At 39.1% G+C, this 18,692-nt stretch overlaps 1 protein-coding gene across 1 annotated transcript in view; it reads right to left on the bottom strand.

Moving 5' to 3' along the window:
• Window positions 1-18,692, bottom strand: part of RNF217 (ring finger protein 217) — a 132,433-nt gene that overhangs the window by 41,211 nt on the left and 72,530 nt on the right. Inside the window, exon 2 of the mRNA XM_072777346.1 lies at window positions 10,939-11,172. Within this exon, the coding sequence (XP_072633447.1) occupies window positions 10,939-11,172 (234 nt within the window). The remainder of the gene's footprint in view (window positions 1-10,938; window positions 11,173-18,692) is intronic.

Genomic DNA, 18,692 nt, shown 5'->3' with positions numbered 1-18,692 from the left:
CTGCCTTCTGAGTAATTCTATTCACACAGAGGTCGCTATGTTCTATCCTTGCTACTCAAGGTGTGGTTGGAGGAACAGCAACATCGGCATGACCCAGGAGTTAGCTGGAAACAAAAAATTCGTGTCACAGCCCACACCTACTGAATCAGTCTGCGTTTTCCCAAGGTCTCCTGGTGATTCACATGCATGCTAAAGTCAGAGGAGCTCTGCTCTGTACCATCTGATTCCATCAGGGATGAGTCCCTAAGCAAAAGCATGTGTCTTCTGGCGGGTAGGCAGCCACCCATGAGGTGGCTGGCCTGAGCTTTATGCAGGAGGGTGCTCATTGCTGAACAGAGATGAGGCAAGGCGGATTTTTTTCTCCTGAGTGAAATGGGGAAACACATCCACTTTACCTTTGTTGTGGAGATAAAGCTAAGAAAAGCTGAGTGTCTACAGCACTGATCACAGGAGAAGGGGACAACAGAGAGTCACATTTAATGACACAACAGAGGGGCTCTCGTGCTACTAGAGTGTCCAAGTCTCTGTGAGGCCTGCCTCAGTGGCTGCTGAGGCTGCTTTCCTGCCCTTCCTCTGGAGCCTTGCAGTAAAACCTCATGAACTCAGGTAGCTTAAAAGAAAGCACATCTCTGCCTCTTGTAATTGGAGAAAGTCTAATTACCAAAATCTGTCTATTGAAATCTTATCCAGATCAAATGCTATTTGCTTTGAGATGTCTTCCTTATTCCTCCCAAACAGATTCAGCATCTTCTCGGACTCATATTAGACGTGTAGATGTCTCTAACAGACTACAAATTCACTGAGGACAAAGGCTGTCTCGGGCAACCTGTATTTCCTGAGATAAGTAACATAGAACTTTGCAATTTGTAAAATTACTTATTTTGCACACAGCACGTACTACATATTGGCTAACATGAAGTGAATTCACAGAAAAACCAACATATCCAATTTATGACGAACGGCTGAGATGGTATCCTTACTTCTTAGATTACCAGATGATGTTTACTAAATATTTTATACATGTGACATTTTACTGGGCATTAGGATCATGATCAAACTCTTCTGCAAGACATAGGGCTACAAGTGTTTCAAAAATAAAGTTATCAGAGTTAAGAATCTTGATTAACTTGTCCCCAAATCCATGAAAGATAAAAAAAAAAAAACAAAAAAAATCTTTATATTTTAAACTTCTGAATTCCTTTAGTTTTTCCAGAAATCTGGGCTACTATGACACTCAGATGACAAGTTAAACCCACCAACTTTCCCTAAGCAAATGGTATTTTCTCTTGAGAATTCATACCAAATTAAAAAAAAAAAATCACCCACAAAGTAAAAACAGAGTTCAAAACCAAAGAGCACCCCAGAAATGTCTATTTGGGGGGGCCTAAATTCTATACACTCCTATATACATAATAATTTCAAACAAATCACAGAATACTTACTTAATATTAAAATATTAGACAGTATCTATTTATAAATGGAACATTGCAAATATGAACTAAGAAAAGAATTTGCTTTATTAGAATTACAGATGCTCAATAATGAAACATATTCATCAATTCTTTTGCCTGTTTGGCAAATATTTATTGAGCACCTTTGAGTAGCACATACTGAATGTACTGATTTTAGCCACATAAAGAATAAAATACTTATCCTCAAGGAATTTACTGAAGACCAACAGATACAAACTCACAGAACTATCAAGCCATGTGATAACCACTAAAATAGAAGCTCAGACAAGTGAGTTCCTGGGAAAGGTGCTACAGGAAGACTGGAAGGCTAATGTTTAGACAGAATGTGGCCTTGAAGTTCAAGGGGGACTGTCACTGGGGCCAGTGATGGGGTCGTACTTCTGGCCCAGCCTCGGCTGCCACGGAGAGCCTGAAAGCATCCTAGTGCAGCAGGGATGGAACAAGTGTTCTAGTGGGGCCCAAACAGAGATGTCACTTCAGCTGGTTCAGTCCTGAGCCTTGATGAGGTGTCCAATATACAGGGTTTAATTAGTCTTATGTTGATGTTCCAATACTCTTTTAAAAAATTTTTTTAAATAATAAATTTATTTTTTAATGGTGTTCAATTTGCCAACATACAGAATAACACCCAGTGCTCATCCCATCAAGTGCCCCCCTCAGTGCCTGTCACCCATTCACCTCCACCTCCTGCCCTCCTCCCCTTCCACCACCCCTAGTTCGTTTCCCAGAGTTAGGAGTCTTTATGTTCTGTCTCCCTTTCTGACATTTCCTACCCATTTCTTCTCCCTTCCCTTCTATTCCCTTTCACTATTATTTATATTCCCCAAATGAATGAGAACATATAATGTTTGTCCTTCTCCAATTGACTTATTTCACTCAGCATAATACCCTCCAGTTCCATCCATGTTGAAGGATGTTCCTATACTCTTGATGTGGCTTTCAAAATACAGTGGTCCAGAAACTTCTTTCATTTAACACAGAAACTATGGCTGTCAGACTACACTGTGTCCTAAAGAAACTGATCGATATATAAATAACAGGGAAATCTTGTGGTTATAAAAAGCTTTGTGATAACTTAAGATGACTTTCTTGAAGACAAGATGATTGTGAAGAAGTACAGGGCATCATCAAGAGGAGAGAAGTAGTCTTTGATGCATGGCCTCAAAGCAGCACTATCTGCTCCCTTAATAAGATCAAATCCTAAAGCAAGAGTGGCGTGGAGGGAGGTTCTCCACATGGAAAAACATGGGCTTGACTTCTTGTCTCGAATCTTAATCCCTAAGATTAGTCTCTGAGTCCCCTCCTACTTGGGGATATCTCCCCAAACACCATGCCAGTAACACGCAGGCCTCATAAGGCACCGTTCCCTGAACACAGTCCAAATGTGGCCTAGTGACCCTTGCCTTAATTTCTCACAGCATAGCTGAAACCAAGCCGGAAAATGAAAGGGAAACTTTCCTAAAGGTCAGGGATCAAATGAGGACAACAAACAAACAAACCCCCCCGCCCCAAACAGTTAACACATGACAAGATAACCTACATGGAGTTAGACAGTGGTTATTCATAAAAATGGCCTTACCAACATCCCTCATATTGGTTTCTAGGCTCCGTTGACATATGTAGCACACTATTTATTGCACAATACATCCACTTTAGTACTGGCTTTCATTTTAAAGTGGGAGGCATGTTATTCTAGGGGTTTTGTCCTTTGAAAAGAGTCCTCTCTCCCTAATTTGAGGATCATTGTTTCATACCAATCTATTTTGTCTCTGCCGCCTGGAAACACCGTTAAGCATTTACAGACTCTTCCTTTAAACCTAGAAAACAGGGTTCAGAGAGTTATCTGTCTGAATTTATGTCTTGTCTGAGGACCTACCGCTTCATAGATGAATATAAATGGTACTGGAAGAGTCTGCCCTCATCTGTGTAGTCCCAACTCACTAGCCAGAGCAGTATGGCATCATCCCATTCTCAACAAGATGTCGGTTCTGAACACGACACAGTAAGGCTAACATCGTGTGGAGACAACCCACCAAAAGTAGCAGGAGGGCCATCTAATTATATAGCGTACCTGAGGAAATTGGAGTATTGTCTGTGACCAAGAGGTGAAAGCAAGAGATAGATCTCAGCCTGAAGGTAACAATGAATTCTTTGGAATGATTTTAGAAGTAGAAAGTTCCTTAAAAATGGAAGTGTTTAACCAGCATCTGAATGGCCACCTGTAGGTATTTTGTAGAGAGGACTTATGCTCATGTAGACTGTTGCATTAGGTTCCCATACAGATCCAAGAGGGTAAATACGGCAAGGGAGGAATGCACAGTATTTAAGTGAGAAATGCAGGCCCTTCACGTCTTCCAGACCATTTTATAATGAGCACCAGATCTGGCTTACTTTTACTCACTCTTTAGCATGTCATCAGAGAGAAATGATTCTTCAACTTGTCTCTTGGGTTGAAGACCCAAGAGATGATGTGATGAAGCAAAAAACCTCAAAAGCTTTCAATCTCATTGTGGGTCAATTTGTGGTAGCTATGAGCCTTGATTATTACAATTATTGTATTTTTTTTAAATGTCAGATGTAGGTTAAGACAGTAAATGAATTCTAATATTTGGCCTTTGTTGTTAGAAGTTCAAGTAAAGATTCCATAAAATATTATGGCTAATTTATGCATCAATGAAGGAAACAAAGAACAACTTTAGCAAAGCACCTCATTAGTAACTAGAGGGGAAAAAATGCATCCTAATAAAACGTAGTAGCTCTGCATCATAGCTGAGTATTACACATTTTTTCAAAGTTAGCATATATAACACACCCTTTGTTTAAGCTGGCTTCTTTAAACCAGACTAGACACCTTTGTCATTATCTCCCTCACAAATCTATGCTAGCAATGATCATTTAGGAAGCTACACTTGTTTTCTACAACCCTGAACATCAATGATGCATTAATGCCAGGAGAAACTGGCTCATGCACCACCTGATTCTCAATTTGTAACACTGTCAACTTAAAGTGATGGTGAGGGGGCGGGGAGGGGATGAGAGCAAAGTAGCATGCTAGCCACACTGTCACAGGGAAACTTCAAACATTTTTATACATGGGAAACAATTCTCAAATTATCTTTACCAAATGAAACTTTAAATTTATTTATTTATTTATTTATTTATTTATTTATTTATTTATTTATTTATTTAAATGACAATTGTTCATTGGAGGCACAACTGAAGATGTGAAGCTGGGATCTGAACAAAGGATTGGCAAGGCCCCAGAAGCCTAAATAGTGGGAAGCCGCTGTGCCTCTTAGGGCCATAGAGACAAAGGAGGAAAAAGGTTTCTGCAGCCCAGTGAGAATTAGCAATATGGGGGAGGGACCATCTAGGGGGGGAGGTACAGTCCTAGAGGGACACAGCTACTGCCAGACCTTTGTACTGAATCAGGAAGGGAGTGAGGAAGTAATGCATCTACTGTTCTCTCCTTCCACCCTCTTGTCTCCTGCCAATGCCAACACTTGGCTGAATCCAAATAGGAATTGAGATGTAAGGGAGTCTGGAAAAGCAGTTCAAAAAGGCAGTTTTCTGGAGTACAGGACAGGTCAGAGAGGGCTGAGTAATAGACACAGGAAGAGGGTAAATGGAGTATTACCAGAATTCCAGCCTTCCACTTAAGCACATTTTAAAGTACATTAATTAGGAACAATAAACCCATTGACTTGATTATAAAGACCTTAGAAAGGTTCTTTTACTACACAAGGAAATAATGTATTTGCACAGTTTTATAAAACGCGATTTCTACCCAGAGGGTTTAATAATTACAAGAGAGGGGGAAAAGACTGTTAACTATATAAGGTAAGAACACAGAGGGAGTTTCCCCCATGACATTTTACTGGCTTTTTCTTCCACCTTACAATGAATCAAAGTACCATTCTGTGAATTTTCAAGGTTCTGTTTATTATTTGTGGGAAAAAGAGTGGAGTTATTGCCTCAAGGAAACCATAAAGAAAACGACCTTTCACACATTCCCTGCATTGATTTATGCATGCCCTTCAACTTAGTCCAAATCAGTATGAAAAGAGGGACCATTTCTTGGTCTACACTTGGAAATGGGAGAGAAACCTAGAACTACCCCTACCTCAGTAAAACTCCCAGGCATAAAATGACTACATTTAATCATTTGTAATTTTCTCCTCTTTTTCATAAAAAAAATGATAACTTTCTTTACCTCTGAACATGTTTTATCCATTTATGTGAATGTAGTCACCTGCCCCTGCTTCAACCTCGTCAAATATTAATGCTTGCCAATCAGATCCCTCCTCAGAAGGTCCATGTTTCTTGGATATCTCCCTGAAGCCCCAAAGGATCTTCAAACTTAACATCATCAATACATTTCAAACCGAATTTGCTTTTCACTCCCCAAACCTGCTCTTTTCCAAGATATGGTCAATATCATCCCTCCTTAAAATATATATATATATTTACTCCTTTACTACCACCTCCTCCTTTACTACCACCATCCATCAGGCATCCAATCTTTTATTCCACCTATCTTATTCTTGAATCTTCTATCTCCTTCCTAGAAGCCCAGGGTTGCTCATTCTGTGGCCCCTGCCTAATAATGATAGCAAACATAAGAATTTCCAGCAAGTGTTAAGCACTCAGGATATATCAAACATGGTGCTAAGCACTTTACATGTGTGACCCAGTTTAATTCTTACTCTGCCCTCCTGACAGGTACTGTTACTAACCCCAGTAAGATGTGAAAACTGTACTCACGGGTGCAGAGCTCATATGGGGCAGACTGAATTTAAATACAGTTGGAAGCCAGTGCTCTGACCCACCTTTTCCAGCTTGGCAAATTCAACATTTCAAAGCTCAGTTTACTCTAACTGAAGCCTTTTCAATCCCTCCTGTCCTTTCTTCTCCAAGTGTTCTCAGCATTTTCTACCCATGTTTACTATAGACACATTATTATGTATGCATTGGCCCATTTCTTAGTTCCTCCAACAAATCTATTTTGAGAGCACAGTTTTTCAGATGCAGGGCTTGACACAACTTATCAGCAGTCAGCAAGCCTGGACCTGGCCTCTTAGAGACCAGTGGGAGAAACTCTAAGCAAATAATCACACACATAACACTATAAAAGCCCAGATGATAGTTGCTATGGATAAAAACTTCTGGTGCTGGGGATATGTCTGTCACCAGGCATCACATGAGCACCATTAAAGCCATAACTTCAGCATTTTTATTTTCCCCTCGCTAATGTGTTCACTGTATTGATAATGCAGTTACATTAATAAATTCTAAGAATGGCTTAGCTTAGAAATTAGATATTTTTATTGGATTTGAAATTAACTTTGAAGAAATGGAATGGTATAATATTTTGGCCTCATGACAAGAGTTGCAGGAACAAGAAGACAAATGTTATGAAGGAGAAAGACTGGATTTGCACAAAGGCAAGGTCATCTCAATGTCAATCTCTCCATTCAGGAACATACTTCTCTTTGATACAACAGTAGTTTAATGGAGTTCAGAACATAATGCAAAGCTCCATGTACTCAAACTTCAGTCAGAGGGGATATGCTGAGAGAGGGCTTGGAAGGATGTACTCTTCTTACTGCTTGGTGATATATTCTGCTTACCCCTTTCTCATTTGCAAAATACAAAGAAATTTAACAAGTAGTATTTATAAGTCTATTCAAATGAAATCCCCACATGTGACATTTTAGATTTCAAATATCACACGAGATGTACCCAAAGGTATTTCCTGCTATAAAATAGCCATGATATTTCCAAGCAATTTTAACCTTTTTATTTAAGCGCTTCTAAATTGACAGAAATCATAATAAATGTTCAAGGTGTGACATCCTGGATCACAGTATTATAATTCAATAACACAAAAAAATAATATTGAAATATATATTACAAAGAGTTTCATCAAAAGATACAAAACCCACTTTAGGGGGCATCTGGGGGGCTTAGTGGTTGAGTGTCTGCCTTTGGCTCAGGTTGTGGACCGGAGTCCTGGGATCAAGTCCTGCTCCAGGCTCCCTGCTTCTCCCTCTGCCTATGTCTCTGCCTCTCTTTCTGTGTCTCTCATAAATAAATAAATAAATAATCTTTAAAAAACACTTTAGCTTTACATATTTAAAATATAATGTTTATTATATATAATATTTTTATAATATATTATAAAAAGAGATTTTCAATTGCTCAGACATGTTAGACATTAGCAATAATCTTTTTGTTTATTTCTGTTGTGTTATGATCCAATTCATTACATTCAAGTACATTCAAGTACTTGAATTCAATACTCTGAAAGTTATAATGAACTACATGGATTTGGAAGTGGGTTCTGTTATTGGGGAAACAGAATTTTTAAAAATAGACAAACCTAAAAATATAGTCACTGATTTGCCGCAAAGAACAAAGATCGTAGTCTCAGCATAGGGTGCTATACTATAATCATGAACGTCACAGTTGGTTTGTTGAAGAAGCATCCATGTCTGACCTCTCCTTACTCATAATATCCAGACAGGCATGGGCACATAAGCCAAGAATTTATGTTAACATATAGAGTTTAATGATGAAAAATGCTATGTAAATGTTAGATTAAATAGTAAAAATCATTGCTTCAGGAACTATGTGAATTATCCCTAGAACTTTGTACAGTGTAGAATGAGGGGATTATTTACCTTTTCTGTTAGGGATCTTCTCTCCAACCAGAGTAAAGTGAGTAATAACAGTAATCATCCCCAAATTCTGCGGTAGCTTTATTTTTCTTGAAAGTTGTTTAATAGTTTTACTTTATATTGGGATTTTCATCCCTCACAGAAGCAAATTTCCTCTCTCCTTTGCTCATCAGAAGTAAAAAACTGAGCTTACTAGGTCTGAGGTCTTGATCCATTGGCCCCCTACATCTCTTCTTACCTACAACCCAATTGATGGACATTGGAGGAAGCCTGTTATTGGGAAATATTATCAGTGTGCCCTCAGTTCACTCAAAATTATACAAATATAGGATCTTATATTTTTAAATTTTTACATATTTCCCTCTCAATACAAGTGCATTCTGATAAATAATGCTCACCACCAAATGATTTGGTGACTTGGGATAAAATGAGATCTATAAAATTTTACCATAGCTATACTTGCAACTTAAGCCTTTCATCCATTTCATAAGAACAATATATTTTTAAATGATTTCTATTTTGACTCAATTATGCATATATGTTTTTAATTATTCTAAATTCCAAAATACTGCAATCTGAGTGTGTGTGTGTGTATATATATATATATATATATATATATATTTAAATATTTTATTTATCTATTCTTGAGAGAGAGAGAGACACAGAGAGAGGCAGAGACACAGGCAGAGGGAGAAGCAGGCTCCATGCAGGGAGCCCAACGTGGGACTCGATCCCGGGACTCCAGGATCACACCCCGGGCCGAAGGCAGGTACTAAACTGCTGAGCCACCCGGGCTGCCCCTATATACATATCTTTATAAATATGTATTAATTGTATCAATATATGTACTTTATAAACAAATAAATTATATAAAAATGTATATTACATATGATTCCAAATATAAGTGAGAAAAAAATATGCTAAGTTATGGCATAAGAAGTCCTCCTAAAACTGGTAATTTCTGATCACATCAGTAACATAAAATTGAAATAAAAATAACTACCTAAGAATATACAGAGTCAAATAAAAGTATATTATTGCTATTAAGTCAGTATTCAAAATCACTGTACATGTATTATTTTAGTTATACAGTTTTGCAACCTCAAAAATGTACTTTTTAGGGGCACCTGGGAGGCTCAGTGGTTGAGTGTCTGCCTTTGGCTCGGGTCGTGATCCCTGGGTCCTGGGATCGAGTCCCGCATCGGGCTCCCCGCAGGGAGCCTGCTTCTCCTTCTGCCTCTGTTTGTGTGTCTCTCATGAATAAATAAAATCTTTTTAAAAATGTACTTTTTAGACAAGAAAACAAAAGGAGTTTCCTGCTAGCTATCAGTCTAGACTGCACAAAGATAGTAAATAAAAGAACTAACTATGAGAGCTAAGCAGTTTCAAAGCCCAGTTACTCCTGAAGAGGCTAGACTAGCCCACTGTAGCTCATCATCGTAACCAGTGGGGGAAGGACTTGCTAAACCACACTCCCTCAAAGTTACAGAATGAATACCATAGTGACCACTGCTTCCAAGGCCGGAACATGGGCAAAGACTTACCTCAAATGGAGAGGACATCAAACAGCCCTTGAAACCACTTCAATCCTGCCATTCTGCTGTAATGACAAGGATGGAAAAACTACTGCCATGGGCCTCATCATCTTCTCGTTTCATTTACTGCAAGGGTTCCCAGTTGTGCTGCACACTAGCATCACTCGGTGAGCTAAAAAATGTGCCAGGCAGTCACTGAGGGGTGGGCCCGGGGCCCTGGTTGTCTAAGAGACCCCCCAGGGGGTGGTAATGGACAGTCGGTGCTGTGAACCAGGGATTAGCTCCCACACTTTCTGCTCTCAGTGCCCGGCCTCCATTCTTGTCCTCTTGTGACATGCCCTACTAATGCTGCAAGAATGATCTTTCTGTAATGCCTACAGAATTAAACTCCAACTTCTGAGCACAGTGTGAGACTCAACACCATCTGCTTTTAAATACCTGGCCAGCTGCTCTCCCTGGCTCTCTCCCCACTCACCCTACCGAGCATTGGTTTCCAGGGTGCCTGCCTCAGCCTCGGGGCCAGACTTACTCATTCCTTGCTCCGACATGTTCTCCAATGTTTGTCTGTTTACCTGCCTGGAGAACTGCATCTTCTCCAAGAACTTTTTCCTCATATCCTAGCCTCCACTCCTCCATCAGTGTTCTCAAACTATGAGTGTATTGGGGTTCTTGTTTTTGTTTGTTTTGTTCCCTTGGCTAGTCATATTGAACGACCGTTCAATTTTAGACCTGTGTTTTAGAACACAGGTCTCTCTTACCTTCATGAGACAATTTTAGAGCAAGGACTATGCCACATTTACCTCTGCAGCCCCTAAACTTAGCATACTGTCTAGCCTATACTGGCAGTTTGTACCTGCTGAATGCATGAATGCATTTTATACCATTCTCACTTATTACAGACAGAGCCAGAGGAGATCCACCTTGGGTTCACCAAAAAAGTTAAACTCACACACACAAAAAAGGTTAGTATTTACTTAATATTTAGTGACAATTATTTTAAAAGATTAGTCATTTAATTAGGCTACTAAGTGAATTTTAAGCATGGTTAAAGTCAAAGAAAAACTTTCATTAAATCCTCAAGAGTGCACGTTTATCATCAGCCTCCCCAAACTACATATTTTCAGAATCACAGTCAATAAATACTCACCTTAGACTTCGGTAAGGGAAGGAAGCCCACTTAATGCCCACCACAAGTTGGCCTAATTTGGCATCATGTGACATCTAACCCACAACTCTGGTGAACATGCTTACTTTGTATTTGCTTTCTGATCTGGAAGGGGTGGGGATATGTCCTTTTTTCTTGAAGGTTGTAAAGTGCTTGCACTGAGGACACGGCTTGGTGCTGGAATCGATACGGCCAAGTTCCAAGAAGTACTTATATTTGATGGAATCTTCATGTGTTAAGTTAAAGACAATCGTTCTTTCTTCCAGGAATTCAAAACATTCTGTGATAGGGCATTTGATTTCTACTTGGCCAAGTTGTACCTGCGTAAAAGAGCACATGGGAGACAAAAGAAAAAAAAGGCACGGTTAACTTTCTTTTCTCTTTTTTCCCAAATATTATTGCTTATTTCATGATTACAGTAAAGGATTTTCCATCACTTTTCATGATTTCTAACATAATAAATGGTAATCACGTTGGTACCTACATTAGGCAGTACCAAAAGAATCACTATTTAAGGTTTTCAGAATGATTTACAGCATATTTAAGCATTCTCTATCATCCTATTTGTAACCTTGCATGGATCTAAGCCACTGGCTCACCAAAGAAGCAAATTATCATCTCATCCTTCGGAAAATCTCAGGGTAAAACAGCATTCAGACAACGTGCCAGCTAAAGGAACAGCTAGGATGAAAAGGTGATTCAGATTTTTCAACCTTACGACAGAGTACCTCAGCACTAAATTTAGGGAAGCTGAAACCACTTTAAAGAAAAAAAAGGATTTGAAAGTATACGGATACACATCACCTTGTAGTTTAAAAATATTCTAATAATAACTTCATTTTCCCCGACTCTTCCATGTAACGAACATATAATAGTTTCTATGTCATCAGAATCACAGGAACAAGTAAGAAAATGACATCAATCACATTTTTTTAAAATTTGTATGAGATTTGGCAACAACTGAGGTCGTTTATAAAATGAATTTCTTCCCAGGAGCACGGCATTAGTTTAGGGGAGGGGAAGAGGATGTACTATACTAGTATATGCTAGCTACACTTAGCATTTGGTATGGGATTCTAAGTAAGGTTAGCATTAAGGATGATAGCATAAGATTAAAGCGTGGTTAAAGTCAAAGAAAAACTTTAATTAAATCCTCAAAAAGTCCACAAAAGCATGGACACAACTAAATTTTGGAAGATGAAGAAAATAAACCAATTTGAACCGAGTTCCACGAATGTTTTCTGTAAGTAGTGAACCAGAGGTGTTTATTATATTTATATATTATGGCATCGTGAGCTCCTTTTGCATGGCCTACATGGCAAAGGGAGGCAGTGAACATTCCCAGTGGCAAAGCATCTCGTTCTTTTTCACCAAGGTGAACCTGACGTTCCGAGAAGGCAAAATACGTTGACCGTAATGAGAAAAAGCCCTCTGTGAAAACTGAGGGAGGAACGGGGGAAAAAAACATCCTCACAAGGAGCAATTTGAAAACACACAACTAACATCACAGTAACTTTTCTCTTAACTTTGCTGTTTATCTGGCACAGACTTGAAGATGGGTAGTTGAGAAGCCACAGGCTGAAGGATACATGGGATGACACATTTAATACAAGTAAAGGACATGAACCAGACTGAAATGAAATTCAGGACATGAAATCTGACTTTAGATCAATATCCTTAGGATCCACCTGCTGAAAGTGTCCATTGCTACATAATTTTATACTACTCTTACACAAAACACAGTCTAGAGAGGTTTTTCAAACATCAGCCCAAAACTATTTTTCTACTTATGATGTCTGCTTATAACTCCAATTGGATTTTATTATTAGACTTGTTACAGTTATGAAATGTCATTATAAACCCAATTAAGTCTTATAATACATTGTTCTCAGATATAGCTCAAGACATAAATCCTCCAAAGATTTTAAACAGACAAAAAAAACCATGCATGACATTATTAGAAGCTGAATTAAAGAAGTGTATAAGAACTTTTTAAAAAATCAATAAAAGTTTCCTCTTTCAATAGTCTATCAACATTCATGAAGCCTGCTTCCGAGCCAGTACTGGGCGAGGCACTGGAGCTTTGCAGGTGCCCATCAGTAGAGGAGTCATGACACAGAGCGGGGAGTCAGTCTGAAAGGCGACAACAGGGTGCCAGGAGAGGATACAGGGGAGGCGCAGTAACCTCACCCAGAGATTATGGGTGAGATTATAATTAAGATTATGAAACCTTAAGTACCCTCAGGAGGTTCAGGGGAGGCTTTTTGGGAGAAGTGAGGGTTTCAAGTGAGATCTTACGATGAGTAGGACTGAGTCAAACAGGGTGAAGGTGTTTCAAGCAGATAGAAGATAAGGACATGGCCAAAGGCCTGGAAGTCAGAGGACATGGCACGCTACAGCAGGGGTACTCCGTATTTTCCCCACATTGACTGGATCAAGTGGATATTGCCCTAAGGGGCCTGTATCCTAACTTAAAGAGGACAGCCTTAGAGGGACTGAATGATGACCAGTAAGACTGGACCACAAAGTGAGAGCATAGAAAGAGAAGGGCGTACAGACGAACTGGGATCAGAGCACGAGGGCAGAGCATGGAGCCATCCTAAAAGTCTGCATGTTTTCATATGAAAATTAAAGAACTCCACAGTTTTCAGTAAGTGAAAAACAATTTCTTTTCAATCCACATTGAAAGAGCTCCCTTGGGCCATTTCAAGTGACTCTTGCTTATTGGGGAGCAGGGTAGGAGCCAGTTATTTTGCTCCCAGGTCAATGTTTTAGCCTGGCCTCCCTCCCCTACCGATTTATTTTAACTACGCAAATGATAACAACGGAAGTAGTAGGTTCAGAGCCACCCAGGAAGAGTCAGGTCTTATACAAATGGGATGTAGTTTGGGGAACAAAACAAGGCAGCTCAAGGGAGCAGGTTATCTTGTTACCCCTACAGCTACCCTGCAGGAGTGTGTGTTCATTACCACACCACACTGGGCATTACCCTCCCATCCAACATCCAACCGGAGGACCTTATCTTCACTTTTTCAAATCTGCCTGCATATCAATCCCTTTCCATAGAACACACAGTTTCTTCATGCTCTCAAGCTCTCTGCATTTTGCCTTTTCCATGACTCTCTTCTTTCTGGAAGCTCCCAAATCCCTACCCCACTGCGCTGAACCAAATGTTCCCTATTTTATTAAGCAGATAGAAGCAATATGATATTTCCTCGTCTTCCCACTACCAACTCTCTCAGAATCTATGTCTGCTCCCCATCTTTTCTGTCCTCCTTCCTTTTAAAGTATAGGGCCTGTCTCTACTTCTAGGACAGCTGCTTGAGTCTCTTAAAGTGTTTGCTGAGAATTCAAGTTTTATGGCCCACCCAGGACCTACAAAATTTGAATCATCGCTGGTAATCAAGCTAGTAATGGGAAGTTTGGAAAAATTACTCATGCAGTTCTTTGAATTACTCATAGTTCTTCATGCTAACAATATCTCCCTTTTCATAATAAAATGCTATTCATGACCAATGCAATCTCTTGGCCTCTACATAACTATCTTTTTCAGAATAATTTCCTCAAAAAATCACTACCGAAAAAGTAATCATGATTAAGCAAAGTACATCCACTTATTTATTCAACAAGGTATATATTTTATCAGTTTGAGGACACATTTTTTTCAGCATTTTAGTATCTCGAAAGTCAGGACTGTCTTATCATCAATAGGCTTTAGCATTGTCCCATAGTTTAATTTGCAGTTTTTATTTTCTTGGTGGCACATAACATAATACTGCATCCTAGAATTTGATCATGTCTTAGATTTCAGTGAAATGTGGTTTTTACAGGTTGGGCATCATGGACTCTGGAGAAATGAGAAGAGAGACACACAGAGCTTCTTTGCAGGAAATCTGTGATAATTAAATAAGCCACGCAGATTACGGTCAGTGCTAGAGGGAACTGACTGACCACCAGGGAAGGGATCTCTGAGGAGGTGAGAACCTGAATGGGGAACTAAAGTGCCCATAATGCAGAAAAACTGGGGAAGAGACTACGACGGGCAATAGAAGCAAGGACATGGACCAGGGCACAAGGTGCCTAATGAGCTTGTGTTCACAGAACATTAATGAGTGACCGAGACACATACCAAATGAGCCAGAACACACAGGTCTTGTTGGCTGTGATAGGAAATCATGGATTGTATTCTAAACAACAAGAATCATCGACTAGCTTTATGAGGAGGAGTGATACACCTTGATTTACATTAAAAACATCACCCAGGCTCTTCCTGGAGAATGCGCTGGAGAAAGATGAAAGTGAAGAATGGGAAAATAATAGGCCTCAGGATTGTAGCTTTCTTCTTACCAGTGGTCTCTGACTGTTTCAGCCCCCTAGCCAGTCGATGATGGATGACTGAACTAGGTTGACGGGAGCAGCGAGTTATGGGGCACACTGTGGAAGTGGAATCAATGGGGTTTGGTGATGGACCAGATATTGAAAATGGAGTAAAGGAAGGAAGCAAAGACAACTCTAGGATTTTGGCTTGAATAATCTGATAATGGGCCGATGATACTAAGGAGTGTCTAGTAAAATATGGTCTACATGGATATGTGATATTTGCTGGAAAGGAGTCACTGCAAATTTAGTGTGGTAACAAGAATAAAGATCATTAATTCAGGGCAGCCTGGGTGGCTCAGCAGTTTAGCGCCTCCTTCAGCCCAAGGCCTGATCCTGGAGACCCGGGATCAAGTCCCGGGTCTCCCCACATCAACCTGCTTCTTCCTCTGCCTGTGTCTCTGCCTCTCTCTGTGTGTGTGTCTCTCATGAATAAATAAATAAAATCTTTTTTAAAAATCATTCATTCATCCAAAAAACCTATCTTTAGCTCCTATGATATTACAAATAAAAGATATAGGTCCAAGATATAAAGTAGCTTAAGCTGTGAATCTTGCCCTTGTGGAACTCGAGAATACAGCAATCAAATTTGTGTTGATACTGATGATTTGATGATGCTGATTCACTTAATATTTTACCCTCTGTTTAAAACATTTTTAAATTAGGGTAATCATAAACATATGCAAAAGTAAACAGATTGAGATTATGAAACCTTAAGTACCCATTCTCCAGCATCAACAGTTATCAACTCTTGGCCAATCTTGTTTCTTTTGTTCACTGACCCAGAAGGTCCTCCCATATTATTTTGAAGCAAATAGCAAACATCATGTCATTTCATTCATGAAAATTTCAGTATGGAGCTAAAGAAAATTAGTCCTTTAAAATGCATAACCACAGGGCGCTTGGGTGGCTCAGTCAGTTAAGCATCTGCCTTTGGCTCAGGTCATGATCTTGGGGTCCTGGGATCAAGCCCTGCAGCAGGCTCCCTGCTGAGCTGGAGGTCTGCCTCTCTCTCTCCATCTGCCTCTCCTCCAGCTCATGCTCTCCCTCTCTCTCTCTCTCAAATAATTAAAATCTTTAAATAAATAAATAAAATATATAACCATAATACCAAATATCTCCTCAAATGATAATAATTATTTAATATCAATTTAACAGTCAAATAACATGTCATCTAACTATTTCAAGGATTCAATGTATTTGATATATTTAAAACAAAGATATTTTACTTTTTAAAGACTGTATTTATTTACTTGAGAGAGAGAGAAAGAGAGAGTAGGGGAGGACAAGAAGGGGAGGGCAAGAAAGCAGAAAGAATCTCAAGCAGATCTTCACTGAGTGCAGCAGCCCAACTTGAGGCTCAATCTCACGACCCTGTGATCATGACCTGAGCTGAAGTCAAGAGTCAAATGCTTCACTGACTGTGCCATCCAGGTGCCCCCAAACAAAGATATTTTAAATTTACATTGTGTTCAATCTAATTCCAGTATTCTTATCACTGAAAAATATACTTCCCAATTCTTCTGGACAAAAACATGTCCATTCTCGTGAGACAAAATTACTTAATGTTAAAACAATCTCCAAGTGTATACAAGAGATACTATTATCCACTTGACATTCAAGCTAAAAGGCTAATTTGCCACTTGGGACAACTCAAAAGTTTTTTAATGGCGCAGGTGAGGGGGAGCCTCTGGAAAAGTGTCAGATTAAATCATCCAAAGAAAAGGACAGAGAAAGTTTAAAACTTGGACTTCAAAGCTCGATTTATCAAAGGTATGGTTGACGATTATGATCTTGGTTTTAAGTGTTGGTCATAATAGTTTGCAGGGTGCCTAGGACTTTTGTTCACTTTATATCAATTTCCTCTTTCCTTAAAAATGGAATGTGTTAATATGACAGAGGAGAAGAGACTACCACAACCAAAGCAACAACAATGATGAAATGTACACAGCTCCTCCTACATGCCAAACACTGTTCTTTTTTCTTTCTCTATTTTTTTTTAAAGATTTTACGTTCTTAAGTAATCTCTACATCCAGCATGAAACTCGAACTTACAACCCTGAGATCAAGAGTCACATGCTCTACTTACTGAGCCAGCCAGGCACCCCTGCCAAGCACTGATCTAAACTTTGTCTGTGTATTAATTACTTTGGGGAGCATCATAGGAGCAGATTCATTTTCAGATTAATTTTCAGATTAATGGATGACTTTTAGATTCCCCATGACTTTATCATCAGTGGTTATAGGAAAGTGGTTGCTTTACTGACAAATATGCTTTTCTGTTTACTTAATAGCTATATCAGAGCATTGTGGCTATTGAGTTAAAAACAAACAAACAAAAAAAAAACAAAACTAATGAAAAACATCAAGCCAAATATCCCAGAAGTTCTCTCAACCCCAAGCAAGATAAATCCAAAGAAAATCACATTTAAACCCACCAAGTAAAAGTACCAGGTACCAAACACAAAAAAGTATCTTAAAAGCAAGAGGAGATGGGCGCCCAGGTGGCTCACTCTGTTAATGTCTGCCTTCAGCTCAGGTTATGATCCCAGAGTCCTGGGATGGAGCCCACATCAGGCTCCCTCCTCAGTGGGGAGTCTGCTTCTCTCTACCCTTCTTCCCTTCTCCTTCTGTCCCTCTCCCTGCTCATACTTGCTCTCTCTCACTCTCTCATAAATAAATAAAATCTTTTAAAAAAGAAAGTAACAGAGGAGAGAGATACTCCCACATAGAAAACTTCAGCCCCCAAGTGCCTTGCTGGTAAATTCTGCTGAGAATTTAAGGATGAAATAATACCAATATTGCACAACTACTCTTAGACAATAGGGAAATGGGTGTGTGGGGGGGAAGGGTTACCGCTCAAGTTGTTTTATTAAGTCAGCATAATCCTGATACTAAAATCTGATAAAGACATTGCAAGAAAGGAAAATTACTGACCAACCTCTTCATAAACAAAGATGCAAAAATCCTAAAACAAAATATGAGTAAGCCAAACTGAACAATACAAGAAAAAGGTAATATATCCTGATCAGCCATCTGAGTGGCTCATTGGCTGAGCTTCTACCTTTGGCTCAGGTTGTGATCCTGGGGTCCTGGGATCGAGTCCCACATCAGGCTTCCTGCAGGGAGCCTGCTTCTCCCTCTACCTATGTCTCTGACCCTCTCTGTGTCTCTCATGAATAAATATAAATAAATAAATTTAATAAATAAATAAATAAATAAATATAAATAAATAAATAAATAAAATCGTTAAAAAAATATCCTGGTCAAAGAAGGCTTATTGTAAGAATACAAGTTTGGTTTAACATTCAAAGATCAAATTAGTGTAACTCACATTAGTAAGGGAGAAAATAATATGATTATCTCCACAGAAAGAGGAAAAGTATTTGACAAATTCAGCATTCATTCATGTTAAAATCTTAGCAAACTAAAAAGAGATGAAAACTCTTCATTAATCTGATAA

This window comes from Canis lupus, chromosome 1 (genome assembly GCF_048164855.1).
Source record: "Canis lupus baileyi chromosome 1, mCanLup2.hap1, whole genome shotgun sequence".
NCBI lineage: Eukaryota > Metazoa > Chordata > Mammalia > Carnivora > Canidae > Canis > Canis lupus.
Note: the sequence above shows the minus strand (reverse complement) of the source record. Positions and strands in the feature narration are given on the sequence as shown.